This window comes from Lemur catta, chromosome 24, assembly GCF_020740605.2.
Source record: "Lemur catta isolate mLemCat1 chromosome 24, mLemCat1.pri, whole genome shotgun sequence".
Classification (NCBI taxonomy): Eukaryota; Metazoa; Chordata; class Mammalia; order Primates; family Lemuridae; genus Lemur; species Lemur catta.
In genome coordinates this window covers 229,800-251,782 of record NC_059151.1, presented here as the reverse complement: position 1 = coordinate 251,782, position 21,983 = coordinate 229,800, and the positions used below count along the sequence as shown (strand labels likewise).

The 21,983-nt window shown below is 49.7% G+C and overlaps 1 protein-coding gene across 1 annotated transcript in view; it reads right to left on the bottom strand.

Annotated features, from left to right (window-relative positions):
• Positions 1–870: 870 nt before the first annotated feature.
• The window catches only part of FRAS1 (Fraser extracellular matrix complex subunit 1), a 244,094-nt gene continuing 222,981 nt past the window's right edge, over positions 871–21,983 (bottom strand). The window contains exons 59-71 of the mRNA XM_045536896.1: positions 21,520–21,725; positions 17,922–18,078; positions 15,785–15,985; positions 14,495–14,682; positions 13,146–13,421; positions 11,385–11,617; positions 9,236–9,396; positions 8,847–9,061; positions 6,529–6,679; positions 5,150–5,257; positions 4,004–4,163; positions 2,835–2,951; positions 871–983 (exon numbers count right to left, since the gene is read on the bottom strand). Coding sequence (XP_045392852.1) covers positions 881–983; positions 2,835–2,951; positions 4,004–4,163; positions 5,150–5,257; positions 6,529–6,679; positions 8,847–9,061; positions 9,236–9,396; positions 11,385–11,617; positions 13,146–13,421; positions 14,495–14,682; positions 15,785–15,985; positions 17,922–18,078; positions 21,520–21,725 — 2,276 coding nt within the window. The 3' untranslated portion in view covers positions 871–880. The remainder of the gene's footprint in view (positions 984–2,834; positions 2,952–4,003; positions 4,164–5,149; positions 5,258–6,528; positions 6,680–8,846; positions 9,062–9,235; positions 9,397–11,384; positions 11,618–13,145; positions 13,422–14,494; positions 14,683–15,784; positions 15,986–17,921; positions 18,079–21,519; positions 21,726–21,983) is intronic.

The following is a 21,983-nucleotide window of genomic DNA, read 5'->3' as shown; positions in this document are numbered from 1 at the left end:
TGCAGGTGCTGGTTCCTTGGCGCCTGCCACAGCACCAGGCTCGTCACCTGCACGTCTGATCCAGCCCCCCACCAAGGGCCCAGGAGAGCGGCTCAGTCACTGTTCCATTGAGAGCAACTCTCCAAGGCCCCACGGTGACGGTGGTGGGAGCAGGATCTGAGCACAAATCCACCCGAGGTCAGAGGCTTGGCCAAAGCGTTTGCCGCGTGGGGCTAAGTCGGCAGTCTGGCTGGAGTGGAGGATGCGCCGACCCCAGGTGTGGACAGACTGTGCTGAGGATGCTGAACTTGATATATAGTGATAAGAAACCCTGAAAGAGTCTAAGCAGGGGAGTAATGTCAGTATTCCTGGCTTAGAAACACAGAGAATGGAGCAAGGACAGAGAGACTCGAGTCACAGAGACCAGGTACAGTGAGCGACGGGCACCTAAAATACAGACGGGAAGGGGATGAATTCAAGAAATGTCCAGGAGTCAGAGTCCATTCATCTTCTTCATCTTCTTCTTCTTCTTATTTATTGATTTATTTTTGGAGGCAGAGTCTTGCTCTGATGCCCAGGCTAGAGTGCCGTGGTGTTGTCATAGCCCACTGCAGCCTCAAACACCCAGGCTCAAGCAATCCTCCTGCTCAGCCTCCCAAGTAGCTGGGACTACAGGTGCATGACACTGTGCCCAGCTAATTTTTCTACTGTTAGTAGAGACCAGATCTCACTCTTGCTCAGGCTGGTCTTGAACTCCTGACCTCGAGCGATCCTCCTGCCTCGGCCTCCCAGAGTGCTAGGATTACAGGCCTGAGCCACCACGCCCGGCCGCAACTCACCTTTGAGAAGGCTCCTTTGTAATCCATTTCTGCCAGCGACATGTCGGATGTGCTGGGGTCCATTAGGAACACCTTCTCGTATTGCAGAGCTGAAATTCAGTGTTGAGCGAGTACACGACCGGCACGGGGCGGTTGGTCTGCTGGAACGCGATGGGGATCAGGAATCTGAACGCAGGAGAAACAGGAGCTCTGTGAGCGCAGGGTCGGCTTTGCGGATGTCGCTGGGGCTGCCCCTTGTTTCCCACCTCTCAGGACTGTGCACAGAGTGTTGTTATGGGCGCTAAGTATTCACTGAATAAGAGGTGTATGTGGGACTTTGTTTGGTCATTATGAAGTTAATCTGCTCTTTTGTACGTGAATAGTTAATGAGTCTCTAGAACGCTCTGGTTTCCTTTGCTTCTTTCTTTCTCACCTTTTCATTCTGGGGCCCCCAAAGTTGCTCTTTGGCTGCTAAAGGGCCGCCACGTTCCCAGCTAGACTTTTCCCTGAGCAGAAGAAAGAAACAGGATCCTACCTCTCACCACCCACAAAAACTAGTTCAAGACGGATAAAAGACTTAAATGTAAGGGACGAAACCATAAGAATTCTAGAAAAAATGTTGGAAAACTCTTCTAGGTATTGGTTTAGGTGAAGAATTTATAAAAAAGACCCAATGGCCATCACAGCAATAAATAAATAAACAGGACTTGATTAAATTAAAAGGCTCTGCACAGCTAAGGAAATAATTAACAGAGCAAACAGACAACACACAGAATGGGAGAAAATATTCATAAGCTGTACATCCGATAAAGGGCTAATAACAAGAATCTACAAAGAACTCACGCAAATCAGTAAGAAAAAAACAAACAACCCCTTTAAAAAGTGGGCAAAAGACATGAACAGAATATTTTCAAAAGAAGACAGACAAATGGCCAATAAACACGAAAAAATGCTCAACGTCACTAATCATCAGGGAAATACAAATTAAAGCCACAATGAGATATTAATTTATCCCAGTTAGAATGGCTTTTATTAAAAAGTCTCAAAACAATAGATGCTGGTGTGGATGCAGAGAGAAACGAATGCTTATACACTGTTGGTGGGACTGCAAATTAGTACAACCTCTATGGAAAACAGTATGGAGATTCCTCAAAGATCTAAAAGTAGACCTATGGCCAGGAGCGGTGGTTCACGCCTGTAATCCCAGCACTCAGGGAGGCTGAGGTGGGATGATTGCTTGAGCTCCGGAGTTCAAGACTAGCCTGAGCAAGAGTGAGACCCTGTCGCTACTAAAAATAGAAAAAATTAGCCGGGCATGGTGGCTCATGCCTGTAGTCCCAGCTACACCGGAGGCTGAGGCAGGAGGATCCCTTGAGCCCAGGAGTTTGAGGTTGCTGTGAGCTAGGCTGATGCCACGGCACTCTAGCCCAGGTGACAGAGTGAGACTCTGTCTAAAAAAAAAAAAAAAAATGAGTGAAAAAAAAAATAAAAGTAGAGCTACCATTTGATGCAACAATCCCATTACTGGGTATCTACTCAAAGGAAAGAAAGTCATTTTATCAAAAAGATACCTGCACTAGAATGTTTATTGCAGCACAATTCACAACTGCAAAGATGTGGAATCAACCAAAGTGCCATGGAGTACTACTCAGCCATGAAAAAGGATGAATTAATGCCTTTTGCAGCAATTTGGATGAAAATGGAGACCACTATCCTAAGTGAAGTATCTAAAGAATGGAAAAACAAACACCACATGTACTTGACATTAAACTGGAACTAACCGATGAGCAGACAAGTGCACAGAGGGAAGTGAAACTCAGTGGGAATCCAGCAGCAGGGAGGCGGAGGGGGGATGGGTGAGAAACTACCTAACGGGCACAGTGAACATTACCTGGGTGACAGGCACACTTATAACCCTGACTCAAGTACCACAAAATTGATCCACACAACCAAAAACATTTGTACTCCCATAATATTTTGAAGTAAGAAAAAAAAAAAAGAAATCTGCAAATAACGAGGACCGATGGCAGTTCCTACCTCTCCGCGGCGTGTGCCGTGCAGGCCAGAGGCTTCTCTCCGGGGTCCACCCACGGCTGCGTGGGCTGCACCGTGCACGGGACCAGGGAGATGGTGTACTCGCCCGAGTAGTCCTTCCTGGGGACACGCAGAGCAGACTGTAGTCACAGGGGACAACTGACGGCTCATTTGCTCACCCAGAAAGACACAGACTTTACTAGGACAGTTTTCAGATGGGATTTGTGTCCAGCATCCAAGAGCTTTAGGAGCCTGCAAACACCATTTTCGGGAACTCACGGCTGATTATTCTAACTTTCGGAGGATCTTCCAGAGGTGGTAAATAAAGCTACTTTCATTGATTCAAGTCCTTTTCATGAAGAAAGCTGAGAAAGGCACACTGTTGATAAAAACCTAAACAGCTCAGGCGCTGACAAAACAGAACTGGCCATTGCCTTTAGATTTCATCAAACTGTGACCGACAATTTCTGTTCCGTGTTTCCTGTTGACCGACACCCTGTTCGACACACTCTCCAATGCAGAGACAACTTTCATTGTTCAGACGTGGCCAGGTCAGGGGCTGCTCTGTGGAGTGTCCTCACCCCCGTTTCACTAGCACTCGATTTTGGGGTTCCCCTCTCAAATGCTACAGCCTCCTCCCTTTATAAAGTTAAAGAACAAGATCACTTCCCGGCTGGGCGCGGTGGCTCACGCCTGTCATCCTAGCACTCTGGGAGGCTGAGGCGGGAGGATCGCTCGAGGTCAGGAGTTCGAGACCAGCCTGAGCAAGAGCGAGACCCCGTCTCTACTAAAAATAGAAAGAAATTATCTGGACAGCTAAACATATATATAGGAAAAAATTTGGCCGGGCGTGGTGGTGCATGCCTGTAGTCCCAGCTACTCGGGAGGCTGAGGCAGGAGGATCGCTTGAGCCCAGGAGGGTGAGGTTGCCGTGCGCTATGATGAGGTCACAACACTCTAGCTGGGGTGACAAAGTGAGACTGTCTCAAGAAAAAAGAGAAAAGTAAGAAGCTGCTCTGAGCTAGATTTGTTTCTCTCTCTATTTGCCAGAGGGATACCTCAATCTGCCTGTTAGAGGAGAATCCAGCCGCCAGGGAAGAGCCTTGTTTCCCAAACTCCTGAAAGAAACGGAAACTCTCTCCGGTCCCCAGAGGCCCCGTGCCCGCGTTCACCTGTTGTAAGAGCTGGTGGCCCTCCAGAGCTGGTTCGGAGAGTCGAAGGTCTGCGCGCTCCACAGCAGCTGCAGCTCAAACTCGATGCCTCCCAGGTGGTCCGGGGTCAGAAGGGAGGACCTCGCGCCGGGCAGCGTGTGGTGCTCCATGACAAACTGTCCTGTTTCCAGGGAAACACACGCGCCTGTCTGCGGGCCCCATGTGCTTGTGGTGAAGCCCCACCCAAGCCTGAGGACTGAACGAATGTTCTTCTGCCCAACAACTCAGGCTACGCCCTTTGCCCCTGGGGACAGTCCCCGCTGGTCAGGACAGCAGGGCAGTCACCCCAGCCCTCACCCTGCTCATGACGGTCGTCACGGTCATGTATGTTTATCTATGAACAACACGCGTGTGGCTTGTGGAAACGGTGCTGATGAACACATCCACGATAACAGGGTCTTTATGCGACAGTGAGCACTGGGTGTACTTAGCTTTGGGTTCTAACCAACACGTTTCTCGGAAGTAAAAAGGTCTTGGCAGTTTATACATAGAAACGTCAATGTCGGGTAAAAAATCACCATTTAGGGCCACGAAGGTCTTGGTGGAAGAGGACGATTGGGAACACCGTTAAAAAGGTCAAGGTTACTAAGCAAGACACCTCCACCCCTTAGAGCGGCAGTGATACAGGCCCTGAATAAACGAAATACGGGGGCTGTTTTAGACAAAAAGAACTAAAGAGATACAACAATTTAAATGCGACATATGAACTTGATTGGATCCCCCTTCTTTTCATATAAGCAGATATAAAACAAACAAATATCAAAACAGGTGGAAGAGACATGGTGGGACCACAGGGCAAACAGGAATTGGGACTGGATGTTGCCGATCGATGCTGAACATGTTGGAGGTGACAACGGTGTTGTCACTGTGTGAGACGACGTCCTTGTCCCCACACGTCTACTGAAGTGTTCAGGATAACCTGACATGAATCCCAAACCTGCTTCCAAATGGCGTGACCAGAAAAAGTGCACACACGTGCGTGTGTACACAAGGTCTAGAAACATGTTAACAAGTGTTGGCTTTTTTTATTGTTCTTTTCCTTCCACTTTTCTCTATTTTTGAAATATCTCTTACTCAGACAGCTGGGGGAAACAGCACTGACGCTACCTCTGAATTTAGCGTGGGTCTTGAACTCGATGACCAGGCGGCCGTCCTCCCGGATGTAGATCCTTATGACCTGCAGCCTTGCAGAGAGCACGCTGTCCGTCTGGATCCCTGCCCGGCACACACAGACACGCCGGTCAGGGCGCGGACAAGCCACACAGAGCCCCCTCCTGCGTGTGAGCTGTCCAGGGACACCTCGGAGCAGAGCCGCAGGTGTATCTGAACACACTTCAGATAGGATGTATGTATTCACATGGGCCCTCACAACCGCATGACAGCTCCTTTCACTTGGTTCTTTTCTTACAGTTCTGCTGTCCTTGACACAAACTCCTCCCGCCCCTAAGTGCCGCGTAGCCCAGATGGGGAGCTCAGCAAAAAATATGGATCTTAAAGCTTCTTGCTGTCAAGCTTCGCACCCAGGATGTGGTCACAGTGAATCAGCTGCCTGTGGAATCTCCTTTTCCTTTCCAGGATACCTTTTAGAACTAAATAAATCCACACGCAAAGTCCTGCTGGCTACAGTTAGTGCTCAAACCATGCAGGATTAAAGCTGGCAGGAGGCCGGGTGCCGTGGCTCACACCTGTAATCCTAGCTACTCAGGAGGCCGAGGCGGGAGGATCACTCGAGGTCAGGAGGTTGAGACCAGCCTGAGCAAGAGCGAGACCCCCATCTCTACTAAAAATAGAAAAATTAGCCAAACAACTAAAAATATATAGAAAAAATTAGCCAGGCATGGTGGCGCATGCCTGTAGTCACAGCTACTCGGGAGGCTGAGGCAGGAGGATCGCTTGAGCCCAGGAGTTGGAGGTTGCTGTGAATGAGGCTGATGCCACGGCACTCTAGCCTGGGCAACAGAGCGAGACTCTGTCTCAAAAATAAATAAGTAAGTAAGTAAGTAAGTAAAAATTTAGCATGGCAGCCCCTGAAGTCCCAAAGGCTAAAGTCCCTACTTCTGAGACTCCGAAGAGCAAACTCCAGGCCACGTGAATAAAGCGGCCACTCGACATAAATGCGGAGTGTTCCTGACATGTTCCCCATTTCCATGCCTCTGATTTGAAGATCCTTTTGCTCTGTGAACAACGTGAACCGCACCGTTTCTAACCAGAAGGAAGTGAACACGGTTGTCCCCCAAGGGAGTCCCCGCCGGTCACCCGCCACCCTCCGCTCCGGGCTGCGGTTACCGGGGCGGGACCGTGGCCAGCACGAGGACAGGAGGACATTGCGCTTTGCCAGGGGCCACAGATCTGCACGTTCCAGACCTGAGGTGGCCCCACTGTGGCCGCACGTAGGACAACAGGGTGAGGGACGCTGCCACCGTCAAGGTCACTATTTATTTTTTCTGACCGTGCTGGGGCGCACGGCGGAGACGGGGTGGGCCAACCTGTTCTCCAGAGCACGGTGTCGTAGAAGAAGGAAAACTCCATCTCCGTGTGGTGCTCCAGGGAGGCCCAGCCCCGGGGGGCCGTCACGTAGACGTAGGACACATACAGGGGCACATGCACGGTCAGGAAGGACTGGGCGGAGTCCCGCACCTGCAAGGAAGCAGCGCAGAGTCACCTCCTCCCGCCTCGTCCCATCCTGGTGCACCTTCTGTTCCCTCCCTTACTCAGCGGTCATTCACCAAGTGCCAGGGACGGCGCTTTCAGTTTTTAAAGTCAGAGTTAGAGAATGAACGAATGAACGAACGAACGAACGAATGAATATGGACAGGTCAGCGAACAAATGGATGAAAAGATAAAATATCAGCAGACGCTTCCACGGTGAAGCTGGCTGTATACACGTGTGTCAGTGGGGGGTTGGCTGATTTATTTTTTAATGTTTTTTCTATTGCCCTTTATAAATATATATTTCTTCTGTAATAGAAAATCTTATTTCAAACAATTTTATCTTGTCATTGCCAAATACTACAATACTCTATAAGACTTATATTATTTTTTTGTTTGAAAATACAGTGTAAAGTGTTTTTCTGGGTAATTAAGGAAAAGAAGCAAAATGCTTTTATCAATATTTCCAAAGTCTTTTTTTATATTAAGAGTTCCCAGGGATTTAAAACTTGATGTCAACTTTTTAAAAAGACTCCACTAATTCCATATTCATTGAAAAATTCCTTTTTGACGTGATTTTTTTTTTCTTTTTAGAAAATTTCCAGATATTATCTGGACCTCACGCCACATCCTGCCACACACAGGTCTTGCTAAATCCGCCTGCCCCAATCTCACTGTCAGAACTTCAGTAACTTCTCCAGTTGACGGGCAAAGTTAATTTTCTCTCCTTTGTTTCTGGTTTTCTCCTTTAGCTCTCATGATATTACTTACTAACCTTTTTCTTTAAAAAAAATCCTGACAAATATTTCCTATGTATCTATTTTATGCCAGACACTGTGCTAGGTGCCTGCTCATCTGAGATCATTAGTCACAATTTCAGACGAGGTTCAGAGAGGTCATGTCTCGTCCAAGTCCAGTGTTATTTGACAGAGAAAGGTATGAACCAGGCCTCGGTTCTAAGTTCTGTATTCTCTCTACCATATGTCAGTGGTTTCCACTATTTTGAAAGAAACAGACAACAAAATACTTCCATGTATATAGTTTTTCTGTGTTGGTTTAAGAAGGGAATATATATATATATATATATATATATAGGAGAAATCCTTATCTTTGAGATTTTTAAGCCTATTCTGAACAAAAGTATCCAAAATATAACTGTAGCAAAATTATAAAGAACGGAGAATGCTAATTTTTGAGAGGCCGGGGGAAGGACAAATCAGTGAGTTTTGCATTTCCCAAAGTGACTGTAGGTTATGCAGCTGCAGAAACAGAAGGAAAACTTAACGAATGCTGTGAAATTCCACTCAGCAGATGGCAGCAGTGTGTATAAAATGAGAGGAAACCAAACTGACAGGCGTCGCAAAGAAAACAACAAATTTTAATCAGACACTTTCCCCAAATGATGACTCTGCAAGCTCCATCAGTCAGTAGGGTCAACCCTGATTTGAAATGAAGAAAAAACATCTGACTGGTTTCTAGCTCACTGAGATGACCGCTTAAAACTGGACAGAACCTGTTTAGAGTTAATTTTCCCGTGACGAAGATTCGCCTAGTCTCACCAGCACTTTGATTTAACTGCCCTTCTACGACTTTGGCTTCTGGCTATAGAGTTTTCTCTTGTCCCTAATGTTTAATGGTTTATACATATTTTAAAAGGTGTCTATTTTTGCAGGGGTTGTCACTTTGGAATTGACGTGAAATCAAAGTGTTTTAAACAACGACCTCTCCACAGCGCTTAGGCCGACAGGGACCCTGCTGTCTTCCGAAGGACAGAGTGTCCACCTGTCACTCTGACTCACCTGCCCAGCCGGAGGAGAGAATAAACCCGCCCGGTAACAACCCTACTGTCAAACGTAGATCTTTCCAAAGTACGTGCGGAGGGAAAACCATAAGCCCAGAGAAGTCAATATTAGGTATTTACACAAATGTCCGAGCCGGACAGTGATCTTTCCCACATTAACTTGGTTCAGGGGACCCTGGGGGCCTTCTCCGCCACAGCGCTGCCAAGACCCTGCGGGACGGACGTAGGCCGAGCCTCCCCGGGTCGGACGGCCCAGCTCTGGGTGCCAAGTGCTGAACCAAGTGCACCCGGAACAACCGAGGTCGGGCGCGGTGCCACGTGCTCGCAGCCCTCAGACGAGCCCCGGGTCCCCACCTGGAAGTCGGCGGTCACGGAGCCGCCGCACACGTCGATCAGCTCGGTCATGTCATAGTAGGCGTCGAAGGTCCACACGCAGCTCTTCAGGTTCAGGTGTTTGTACAGCCGCAGGGTCTTCGGCTCCCGCACGCTGGGGTCAAACTGGAAGGGACGGTCGTAGCCGGGGCCCAGGGCGCTGCTGTCGTGGGCCACGTCGTCCAGGAACCCGGCCTCTGCGGGGGTGACGGGACGAGGAAGGTCACCGGGTCTGCGGACGCCCAGGGGAGGACCCGGTGGGAGAGGGCCGCGCCCTCTTGCCCTTGGACACCGAGGGCACTTTCCGTGCCCTGCCACACGCTGGCAGCCGCGGCCCTGGGCCGGCGCAGGGGGACCCGCCCCGAGCTCACCCGAGACGGCCCCCGGGTCGCGGCTGGTGACCAGGTTGGAGCAGACGTGCTGGTGTCTGTAGATGGACTCAGACAGCAGGAAGTGCAGGTTGTGCAGCGGCCGGGTGGACACGAGGGGCAGCATCCCGTCCTGGTGGGGGATCTGCACGGAAATGTGGATTCTGGGGAGGGGCAGGGGGGCGTCAGGCAGCCGCTGGGCACAGTCCGCACCACCCACCGTCGTCACCAGGGAACTACCAGTTTGTCCCCTGAAGTGCTCCACGCGGGATTCCTATCTGGACTCAGGCTGCGGTGCACTTACAGGGCTGTCTCCCCTCCCAGAGACCCTCTAGACTCTGCACCGACAGCAGGCAGGGGCCATAGATTTTTTTTTTTCTATGCAAGAAAAGACAACGTCACAACCACAGATTACTTTAAACTTTCCTTTGCTTTCGACGGAACCCTTGTTTCCCCAGGAGCTAAAGCCGCTTCCCTGCTCGGACACAGCAGACGTCTGTGGAAGTTGGGTAGGGCTGACAGTCATATTCTTTTTTAACTATTTGTTTGAGGCCGGGCGCGGTGGCTCACGCCTGTCATCCCAGCACTCTGGGAGGCCGAGGCGGGAGGATCACTCGAGGTCAGGAGTTCGAGACCAGCCTGAGCAAGAGCGAGACCCCGTCTCTACTAAAAATAGAAAGAAATTATCTGGCCAACTAAAAATATATATAGAAAAAATTAGCCGGGCATGGTGGCGCATGCCTGTAGTCCCAGCTACCGGGGAGGCTGAGGCAGGAGGATCGCCCAACTGAAACCAGCCTTCTCTCTCCTCTCTCCCTGCAAGTGCCACCAGCACCCCTGTGCACGACCCTCACAGCCGCAGTCTGCAGCCGTCCCTTGATCTGTGTCCTCGGCACTCAGGTAGCCTTTGCACCGGGAATCTGTAACCTATCTGCGCTGGCTGGTCTGCCTTATGTGTTGTCACACTTGGTTTCTCGGGCTTCTCCTCTATGAGGACAGGAACATTCCCTTCACTTCTTTGTTTCTCAGAGCACAGAGTCTACAACTCTAAATAAAACACGAGCTCAGTAAACACGGGGTAAGACTGCAACACAACAGAACTGCGTTTACGAGCTGCAGTTTTTTCACTGCACCGGCTTAAATTCTGAGCGTGTTTATTGAAAGTGTGTTTTGAGTTTATACAGCTTGTCTCTCTGAGCAGAGAGCCACATTTTTAAAAGGAACCAGAAACCTGTGTGTGAAGAGGAGGAACCTTTTTCTAGAAAGTGGCCAGCAGCACCCTGGGTACTTCTGTTACTGCTCTTTATGAAAAATATATTTCATTCTGTTAGAAAAAAAGAGGGATTTTTATTTTCTTGGCAAAACATTCAAAGCTGTTTTATTTCCTCATGCAAAGGACTCAATTTCTCTGAACTCAGTTGTTCATTAAGGGACACACTTAAATATTATGATGTTTAATAAATATGTACAGCATGTGCAAATTCTCTTTTGCTGCGCAAAAATGAAAATATCCATCTCCCATCAAAATCGTGGTGGCGCAGGAAAAAACAAGTCTAGTGACTCGTAGTTTATGTAGTGTTGTCGTTACTCGCTTGTCCAGTAGATATTTGGCAAGTGCCTCTCAGGGGTCACGACTCACCGGACCGGGCAGAGGACACAAGAAATGAATAATCATAGTCCCCGAATGCAAGGTCTTAGCACCTACTGGGGGGCAGAGAGGACAGATAATTGTGCTCTGAAAGCAGCTCTCTGTAGCTAGCGGAGCCTCCAAGTTGAACTGGGAAGGTCCCTAGAAGAGACGCCGTGAGCTGGGTATTTAGGACGGGAGGATCGAACAGCAGCCGTGGAGGCAGGTCGGGGTCACAGGGGTCACAGCAGGGCGGAAAGATGGAGCCCGAGCAAGTCCAGCGCCCCCGGGAAGTGACTCGTGGTTCAGGCGGGCGGACCGGGTGGACCCACAGATGGAAACACCAACGCGGGGAAATGAAGGTGGGAAGACAGTCGAGGGGCCGGACCTTTGAAGAACCCCAACTTTTCTGCAGCCTTTATCACCCCTATTTTTATTTGGCAGAAGCCTCGCTCCCTGATCTGCCCTCACAGGGGACACCTGAGGCCCCCCGACTCCCCGGTGGGGCAGGCGCCCCGGCCTGACCTGTTCGGATGCTCCTTGTGCTTGACGTCCAGGTACTTCAAGGTCGCGATGAAGGACTGAGCCTGGAAGCCCCTGGAGGTCCCAGCCACCACGGGGGTGTGGCAGATGGCACTGTCTGTGCCGATGGTGACGATGTTGCTCCTTAAGGGGGTCCCCACGTGGCCCACCTTGTCCACGGCCTTTGCCACGCAACGCACGTGGAACCTCCGGCTGAAGTAGATGCTGTCCAGGACCTGCCGGGAGAAACAAGTCACCCCAGACGTGAGCATCACCCTGACGCTGCTCCCCGTGCCGTCTGCTACAAGGTACCTACGAAGACCATCCATCCATCCACCCATCCATCCGTCCGTCCGTACATCCATCCATCCATCCACCCATCCATCCACCCATCCATCCATCCATCCATCCACCCATCCATCCATCCACCCGTCCATCCACCCATCCATCCACCCATCCATCCGTCCATCCACCCACCCGTCCGTCCATCCATCCACTCGTCCATCCACCCATCCATCCATCCATCCACCCATCCATCCACCCGTCCATCCACCCATCCATCCATCTGTCCATCCATCCACCCGTCCATCTGTCCATCCACCCGTCCATCCACCCATCCATCCATCCGTCCATCCACCCATCCATCCACCCGTCCATCCACCTGTCCATCCACCCATCCATCCATCCGTCCATCCACCCACCCATCTACCCGTCCATACATCCGTCCATCCGTCCATCCATATGTCCATCCGTCCGTCCATCCACCCACCCGTCCATCTACCCATCCATCCATCCATCCGTCCATCCGTCCATCCATACGTCCATCCGTCCGTCCGTCCGTCCATCCATCCGTCCCAAGGAAATTAACTAGTCGCCCCGTGCATCACAGGCCTCCCACACAGCAGCGTGCAGACTCATAAATTCTACCCATAGAAACAATTTTCACTGAAGTTCATTAAAAATTAAAGGAGATGCTTCCATTCAACTTTTTTTAATTAGCTGCCAACGCTTTACTGATGTATATAGACATGAACTTAGTCCAGAAGGGACTTGTGGTATCTTACAAAAATGCCTATAATAGATGGCAGTAAGTAAATAATTGAAGAAATAAAGATAAAGCAAAGGAAACCAAGGTAAAGGGTGTTAGTCACCGACTCATTGCCAGGAGGAAAACTGAGGCATAAAACCACAGATTTGCAATCTGCTAAATGTATGTATTTGGCCCAAATCAGACCAAACCTCCTTTATGGTTTTTTTTTTTTTTTTTTTGAGACAGAGTCTCGCTCTGTTGCCCGGGCTAGAGTGAGTGCCGTGGCGTCAGCCTCGCTCGCAGCAACCTCAGACTCCTGGGCTCAAGCGATCCTCCTGCCTCAGCCTCCCGAGTAGCTGGGACTACAGGCATGTGCCACCATGCCCGGCTAATTTTTTCTATATATTTTAGTTGTTCAGCTAATTTCTATTTTTAGTAGAGACGGGGTCTCGCTCTTGCTCAGGCAGGTCTCAAACTCCTGACCTCGAGTGATCCTCCTGCCTCGGTCTCCCAGAGTGCTGGGATCACAGGCCTGAGCCACGGCGCCCGGCCAGTTCTCTTTCCACTGCCCTGCGTCCCCTGTCCTCACACACAAGAATGAACAGACTGCATGTGGACGGCCTGCACCTGCTTTTTTTGAAAATTCCACACGCCACGCGCAGACTCAAAGAGTCTGAGTCACACAGGACGATGCCAGCCCTGTCCCTCCCCAGCCAGGCCAGGCCCAGACCCACCATGTGGCTGACGCTGGTGAACGGTGTGCTGTCGGTGACGGTCTCAAAGGGAGATCGGGCCCCGCTGCCGTCGGTGGGGGCGGCCACCTCCCAGCTGAACTGCACAGACGTCTGGTTGATGCCGGCCTCGCGGCAGCGCCCCTGGGTGACCGCGAACCTGGGGAAGTGCGGGTCGCAGGGGGTGACGCAGACCAGCGGGTAGCCGGGGGACGGGGACTTCCTGGCTCCTTCCTTGGTGGCCTCTTCCACGCGGTCATAGTCGGCAAGCGTCACCACCTGTAAAACGGCAACGCGGCTTCGGCTCAGGCTGGGCATCGGGACGGGCAGAAAACCACGGGCAGGACCCTTCCCCAGAGACCCCCGAGCTCTCCGAACGTCCAGGGACTCTCTACAACACAGCAAGAGAAGTTTTCACAGGTTTTTTGCCAGGTGCCCCTAGGAGACACTGCAGATGGTCAGTGGTGGAGGGGACTCTCCTACCGCCTGGCTGACAGCTTTGACGGTCTGTTAATCGCGTCCCTAAACCAGACACCGTCACTCGTGGGAAACCACTTTCATTCTGCCGCCTGTGGAGCTCAGGCTAGACCACGAACGGCAGCTGCCACTTCACAGTTGCATTAAACTGCTGATGGTATGAGGTTGTCCACTCGGCAAAACAAGAGCGAACAGAGGTCGTGTATTTCTTCCACGGTCAAACAGAGACACACTTTGAAATAACCCTTCCCCTCTACTGCATCAGACGCCAGTTCAGGGAGGGGAGACGGCTTGGTCTGTTTCCCTACTCCGGGTTAAATTTCCCTGGCAACCTCCAGGCACTTTCCTTTTAACCATAAAGACATTTAATTCATTCTGCTCAGTCCTGCATCTCTGCAGAGACTTGGTTCTGTGGGGGGGGATATTTGAGATGAGGCCGTATTACTTCCTCACTCTTCTGGGTCCCACCAAAGCGATGAGATCAATTGTGTCACCCTCTGTCCTCATCAGACTAAGACATCCACACGGTTCGGTCTCACTCTAGGGTCAGAACAGGCTTCCCACCCTCAGCACTACTGACATCCACGTCACATGATTTTTTTGTTGTTGGGGACTGTCCCTGAGTGTTGCAGGGTGTTCGGCAGCCACCCTGGCTTCTGCCCAGCAAAACCCTCTGTGACAGTTGTGACAACCGAAACTGTCCCCGGACGGTGCCAGATGGGCCCTGGGCGGGGAGAGCGGGGGCAGGGTCGCCCGAGGTTGAGAACGTGGTGTCGGAAGAGCAGAAAGTCGAGCGCTGGAAGTCCCGGCTCTCTCAGGGTCTCGTCTGCCACCCCCGGGGACAAGTGCAGCGACCCTGCGGTCAGGCCACTCACCACGGGCGGTGCCGGCAGGATGAGGCTCCCTGCCGCCTCCTGGTCCAGAATCGTCACGGTCGCCGTGGTCACGTCCCCGAGAACCGCCTCCACCGGGTCATCTGGGCCGAGGACCAGTGAGAAAGACTCGTGCCACTCCCGGTCTTCGTTGGACAGGATCTCGACTTTAAAAAAGACGTGATCCACACCTTCGCCGGGGACAGAACAGAGAGCAGAGGCCTCGTGAGGGGAGGTGACCAGGCCAGGCAGGCTGGCCCTGCTGCCGTGTTAAGATGCACCCTGTCTTTTTAGAGGTTTTCTGCAGATGCGGCGGCCGGTCACCTGCCCCTCTCCGGCGAGGTGTCTGTTTCACAGACCGGATTCCACCCGTGGTGGCAGCGCGGGACTGCAGATCTACCGCTCAGTACCACGAGAGGACCAACGGCCCCTGCTTGGCACTGGCTGGCAGCGACACAAATCTATGATCCAAAGTACACCTCGCCCTGGTTACGAGTTTTTTTGCTTAATTTTTCTTTCCCTCTTACGCTTCATGCACGAGCTCCTGTTGGCTGTGGCGCCTGTACCCACAGATGCCTTCAAAGCTGTCCCCTCTCTCCCTTTTCCCCGACTCATCTCCGTGTTTCCGAGATAAAGCGTTTCTGGAAAGCCCGTGACCGAGAGTCCCGTTTCCCGGTAGATGTCAAACCACCTGTACGCGGGGCTTGCGCCTTCCGGAGTCCAGTGTCCCCGAACGTGCGCCTTTTCTTTTACACCATCGACTCCACTAAATTTTAGGCCAACAAAAAATCCTTTTAAATGAACCAAAACGCCAGCATGTTCTGAAGGAAGGGACCTATTTTTTCCCTGCCATTTTTACTAATTAAGAATTTTACCTTCGATGTCACATGTGTGCTTAACTAATGCTTTATGCTCTTGGATCTACTGTTTTCCTCTTGTTTCTCTGCTCACTCCTCTCTTCAAATGCAAGACATTCGCCCTTCCACGAAATAAAACCTACAGATTGGCCAGTCTGAGCAAGAGCGAGACCCCGCCTCTACTAAAAACAGAAAGAAATGATCTGGACAGCTAAAAATATATATAGAAAAAATTAGCCGGGCGTGGTGGCGCATGCCTGTAGTCCCAGCTACTCGGGAGGCTGAGGCAGGAGGATCGCTTGAGCCCAGGAGTTTGAGGTTGCTGTGAGCTAGGCTGACGCCATGGCACTCACTCTAGCCCGGGCAACAGAGCGAGACTCTGTCTCAGAAAACAAAACAAAACAACAACCCACAGACTGGGCTGGCGTTTGCTTACCGGGACTGAACTTCAAGACCCGGCTCTTGGGGGAATAGTCCAGGCCGGACTGGGCGGACCCGTCCCGGGTGCTGCAGCGGACCCTGGACGTCCTGTCCTGGTCCCCTCGGCGGACCACCTTGACGCTCAGAACCGCAACCGCCTCCGGCCCTGCCGGTTCCCGCACTTGGTAGGCAGCTTCTTCAAATTCGACGGTGGGCGCTGAGGAGACACGGTCCGGAGAGCAAGAGCCAGTCAGAACAGCAGCAAGGACCCGACTCCCAGGAAAACACCTCGTGCCAGAAATGTTCACGCTAGTTAACGGGACCCAGGCAAAACGGCTCGCAGCCATAGAACTCAGTCAGCCTTTACCACCGAGCACCGTCCCGGAAAAATGACTCTATCTGTGATCCCGTGGGAGTTAGTTCTCACATGTTCCTTGTGAAAAGCAACACGGTGGGGGAAACGTTCTTAGGGACTTTGCAATGCATGAAGGCCAAGTTCCCGTCTGGGCATCTAGTTCACTGGATGTTTTAAAACTTTGTTCGATTTATCAAGGTCCTGAGACATGGGCCTTTGGTGCAATAGATACTCATTTATGAGACATGGATTCCTAAGGTTTATAATGTACCTCATTTACATCCTACTCAAATCGACCAAGCCCCCCTCTCGTCTCTGACCTTTTGGCTCCTCCCACCCAGCGCTCTCACCCTCCATCCCCCGCTTTCCTGACATCTCACAAGCCGTGAGCCAAGCACGGCTGCTTTCAGGGACCAGCTACAAGGACGATTCAGGAACACACACCTTCCTGATGCAGTCTGGTTCTAGGGACTGCTCTCACTGCTAGGAAATTACTACTAATAATATATTGATTTTTACCAGAATATTCAAATCATGCTCTCTGTCCTATTATATCTCACGGGGAAGGGTGGGGCGGTGCTAGACAGTGAGATAAAAAGACGGGAAAATTGAGAGTAATGACAAATTTTATGCCATTTGTATGACAGAACATTGCAGAAATTTCTAAACTTTATGTTTGTTTCCTTCTCTTTCCCTTTTAGAAAGTCAAATCTTTCTAACTGTAGAAGATAAGCCTCATTTGAGACTGTATGGTTTTGAATAAGAATGTTCTTTGAAGGCTGGGAGGGTCGTTGGGCCACAGTGTGAATTGGTGACCTCTCGGAGCCGAAATCACCGGGTTTTCCGTGTGCCTGGGAGAGGTTCACTTTGGGATTTGAACCTGGGTAAAGGACTAGTTTGACCTCAAGACGGGCTTTTCTTATTTTACCCAATGTTCAAGTTAGTGCCTGATTTTCCACTAGAAACCCTAAGAGTCTCCCTGACTCTCGTGGTAGTTATGAGTGTAGATCCTAGAATCAGACAAAATAAGGTTTAACACCCAGTTCTGCTACTCACTGTAGCTAAGAATGCAAATTATTGCTGAGGTTCAGCTTCTTCACTTACTACATGAGGACAACACCACCTACCTCCAGGGATTACTGCCAGGACTGAATGAAATAATATGGTCAGTACGGTTCTTGGTACACAGCAAATATTCAACAAAAACACCTATTACTATTTGCTATGCCATCTATTAATTCATTAAAATATCTATTTCAGTAAAATAATTATGTCTGATTCTGAAATAGGTTTTGTCTTCCCTGGAGCCTGGGTCATTCTTTGCCAACACCTGACTATATAAAGTTTTTTTAGGTTTGTAGGCCAAATCCACTAGAGAGAAGAAAACTGAGAAATTAGACTTTTCCAGGAAGACGGAAGTGTTTTAAATCAGTTCACTGGATTCACCTGATTCCGAGTGTGTAATATTTCCAGTCCTGCTCCGGAACTGCGGTGACTTACGTAGTGTCAATTCTCTGTCTCAGCATTTCCGTCCCAGCTTTTACCCACACTCCTCCCTTGTCTCTTGGCAACGTGGCAGGAATAATGGGATTAAAATACCCATGAACTTGCTGCCACTCTGTAGAGGGTGATCATTTGCTGCTGACGTTTTATATAAATACTCGGAGATTACTGTCAGTGGGCAACTCTCACAGCACTTTCATTTTTCAAAACACTAATAATCACATCATTAATACTATAAAATACCAGTTCGTAGCCCATCAGCCCAAGGGCAAGTAAAGGCAATGTCCCCTGTTACCGTCTTCGCCGTTGGCTATGGTCACGGTGGCCATGTCGTTCTTCCCGACTCGGGCCCCGCTCCAGTGGCTGCCCAGCGGGTGGCCCAGGCGGAGCCTGAACTGCTCCTCCCGCTCGAACACGGAGTCGTCGTGGATGTAGACGGTGCAGTTCTTCACCTGGAGCCAAGGGCACAAGGTAAACCAAAATCTGTGGCAAGATACCAGGACGTTGCTCGGTTTTCCTAGAAAATGCTATTTCTTCTTTGCAGCATCAAAGAGTTAACGCAAATTCGAAAGGCTTTGTTCATGAAATAGAATGTTCAAGTTGAACAGTTCCTGCCTGAGGGGGCCCACCTGTATGTGAAGACTCGTACTGGAACACCCCAACCCATTCTGAATTCCTGGCGATGAGTCAGGGAAGCAAGATCGACACAACCACCCACCGGAAAGCTCCTGCAGACAGTCGTGTGCCGAGCACATTTCGTCTGCTCCGTGCATTTGCACATGGTGCAGTGGGTGGATTTCTGACAATGAGGGTTTAGCATATTGATTAAACTTCCCGGAGAGCTGAATAACGCTCCTTCTCCTTTGTAAAACGTGCCTAGTTTATAAGGAACTCAGGAGGGCTTCCTGTTAGGCTACAGATACCTTGAAATGCTAAAGAATTCTCAGATCTGCTGCCAAGTGGCATCTTATCTGAAAACCGCTGAGTACTGAGAGTCTGAGAACGCAATCCAAACCCCTCCTTGATGGAAAGAAATCAAACGCTTCTCACATGAAATAGTCTCTACTGGGGTTGTATTTTTGAGAAAATGTAAAATAAGGTCACAACATTTCGGATAACATACCAGCCTCAATAGTAGAGCTATGTGATGTGAAGTGGGATATTTTTAGCGGGACCACTTCGAATCCACTATCCAAGAGTACTGCAGAGGATACGTGAGCAGAGAGGTTTCACGCTCACACTTCCCAAGTTGTACCGGATGGTAGAAAGCCCTGTGAACATTTACATGTGCCTTGCTAACCAGTTTTAAGCCCCTGAAGAATTCTGCGGTCTTTTTTTTCCCTCTATCACATCTTTCTTACAGTAAGAACTCCTTATTGGAAAGCATAAATTTAGTAGTGACTCTTCAGATCTTAAAAAATAAAAACATTTTAGTGAATGACAAGTTCCAGAGACATATGCTTAGCAAGCCAAAGAAAACGAAGATTCCAAAGTGTGCTTGGAAACACTAATAGATTGTCATGTGGGTGACACACGGACCACTATGCTGTATCTGCTTTATAATTTCATTAAATTAAAAACTAACTCTTGGATAGGCAGAGCATCCTCTTTTGAACTTAAAACAAACACAGACATGTAGACTCAAAGCTGAAGATTGTATCTGTAGTGTTTGTGTGTGTTTTAGAACACACGTTTGTTTCAACCTGCCGCCAGCGAAATTCCCACAAAGTACACGGCCAAGACAGGTCTTTATGAGTCACAGGTGTGTACCTGTCACGGGAGCCCTAAACAAGGAAGCTGTCACTTTTCTTGATAGTCAAGATGAACAGAGGAAAAATCTGGGGTGATCTGCAATGGGTGATGACTTCTTACGCTAATCTTCAAAAGGTCTAATCACAAGGCAAAAATCTGATACATGTGACTGTATCAAAATTGAAGATTTCTGTTCAACTAAGAACACCACAAAGGTAACAGGTAAGTGGCAGAAAAAGAAAAGACGTTTCCAGTGTCTAAAATGTCTTAAAACTGGCAAGGAACTAATATTTAGGATATGCAAGAGAGTACTGCAAATGAGTGAGAAAAAGACAACACAATAAAATAAGGAACAAAGGATAAAAATAAGCTTCTAAACTTATTGGAAATCCAATAAGCCAGCAGGCACGTAAAACATTAGTCAGTACAGAAATGCAAATTAAAATGAGATGTAACTTTATATGTATCAAATAGGCCGAAAGTCAAAAGATGAAGAGTGGTCAGTGAAAGACAGGATATCGGGTTACAGCAAGCCTCACACACTTCCAGCCACATTCCGGAAGGTACTCTGACACAGTGTTTTCAATTAAGCACACGCATGTCCTAAGTCCAGCAATTGTGCTCCTGAGCACACACCCAGGGAAAGCCCCGCTCAGGTCTGTAGGTGACACACGTGAACATGCACATGGAAGTGTTACGCGTGGAAACAGGGTGTCGGGAGGCACCGGGTGCCGTCCGAGGTTCCTCACGGCCTCTCGCTGAGCACAGGAGTAAAACGTAGCAGAGACACACCGCGACATACTACGAAGTAACAGATTAGACGGAGACACGAACCACATGGAAAGATCTTAAGATACATTGCTGAGTAAAATCAGTAAAAGATTGAAAAAGTTGTAACACAGGAGCATTTTTATAAGTTAAAAATCATGCACACAAAACAACACGGATTAAGAGGAGCACATTAAACACGACAGATGGATGAGTGGGGAGGAGAACGTGGCCAGAGAGTGGGGGTAAAATAAAATGGATAAACAAATAGAAATAAGAGACGGGCCTTGTACTGAGCAATGAGGATGTGCCACGAACCAAGGGGTAAACTGACTCAGTCCTCTGAAACTGAGACTAAGAAATGGGAAAATGTGATTGTGATTCAGTTTGTACCTTCGACACACCCTGAGGCTGCAGGCTTTGATTCTGGTGCAGCCGTGTCTAGCAGTGAGTTTCTGTGCTCACACGCGTGACTTTCACGTGCATTTCCAAGAGAACACCCCACTGCCTTGACTCTGCTCAGCATCTACCTTGGTGGTTCTGTACTAGGATATATGCTGCCCGGGGACAGGGGACCAGGTGGCACAGAACTGACTCTTTCTCTCTGAGCAACGTTGGTGGAGTGTGTTCATCTCTAACATCATTTCAGATTAAGATGAGTCCTCAATTCGTTTGATTCTGCTGAGTTCTAGGCATGTTACGCATTATCTAAACTTCCTAGCTGAACCAATGAGATGTATACTTAGTTGTAAGCGGAAGACGAAGAAGGAATTATTAAAACGACATTATTAAAACTATTCTCAATCACAGCCGACCCTTGAACAACACAGCTCTGAACTTGCAGCTCCACTTAGACGTGAATTTCCCTCCATCCCTGCAACCCCGAGCCGGCACGAGTGAGCCCTCCTCTTCCTCCTCCTCTTCCTCCTTCCCCCTCAGCAGACCCAGCGTGAAGACAGTGAGGATGAAAACCTTCATGATGATTCACTATTTCACGTAATGAACAGTGAATATATTTTCTTTTTCTTACGATTTTCTTAGCCTTTTTCCTCTAGCTTACTTTGTTATAAGGATATATAGCACATAACACATCTAACATAGCAAATACATGGTAGTTAGCTGTTTGTTATCAGCAAGGCTTCCGGCCAACCACGGGCTACTACTAGAGTTCAGTTTTGGGGGAGTCCAAAGTTCGACACAAATGTTTGGCCGTGTGGGGGCTCAGTGTCCTTGGCCCTGCGTTATTCAAGGGTCAACTCCAATAAGGAAATTCTGAGAATTTTCGGAATTTGTCTAAATGACTCCCCTGGGGACAGATAAAGGCAACGAGGAAGAGGAGAATCCCATCCCTCAGCCGCCACGAACCCACTGACCTTCTCCCCTTTCAGAAACGTGATCCGAGAGGAGTCTGCGTTCGGTCTCTCTTCAAAGTCCTCCGAGCCCTGAGCAGACAGGCTCTGCGTGTAGCACCTCACGGACGACGCGTAGCTCAGGTCCCCGCTCCGCGTGACACGGACGTGCAGGACACCCTCCTTCTCCTCCGCGCGGAGCAGACCCCTGGCAAACTGCATGCTGGGCACTGGCGGGGAGGGACACAGCGGTCACCGCCCTGTCCGCCCCACAGTGAGTGCGGTGCCAACGGCACAGAACAAACCAGTTTTACACCTGTCTCTATTCAAGTTCAATATGCAGTCACATCTCAAACACAGGCAGGTAACATAAGCAAAAAAAGGGGACAGTTGTAAGAAAAAAGTTGACAGTGAGCTGGGATAGAGACTTCGCTTTCCTCTTAGGGCTACGACAAGGAAAACAGCTGTGAAGTCCGGTGACGAACGGC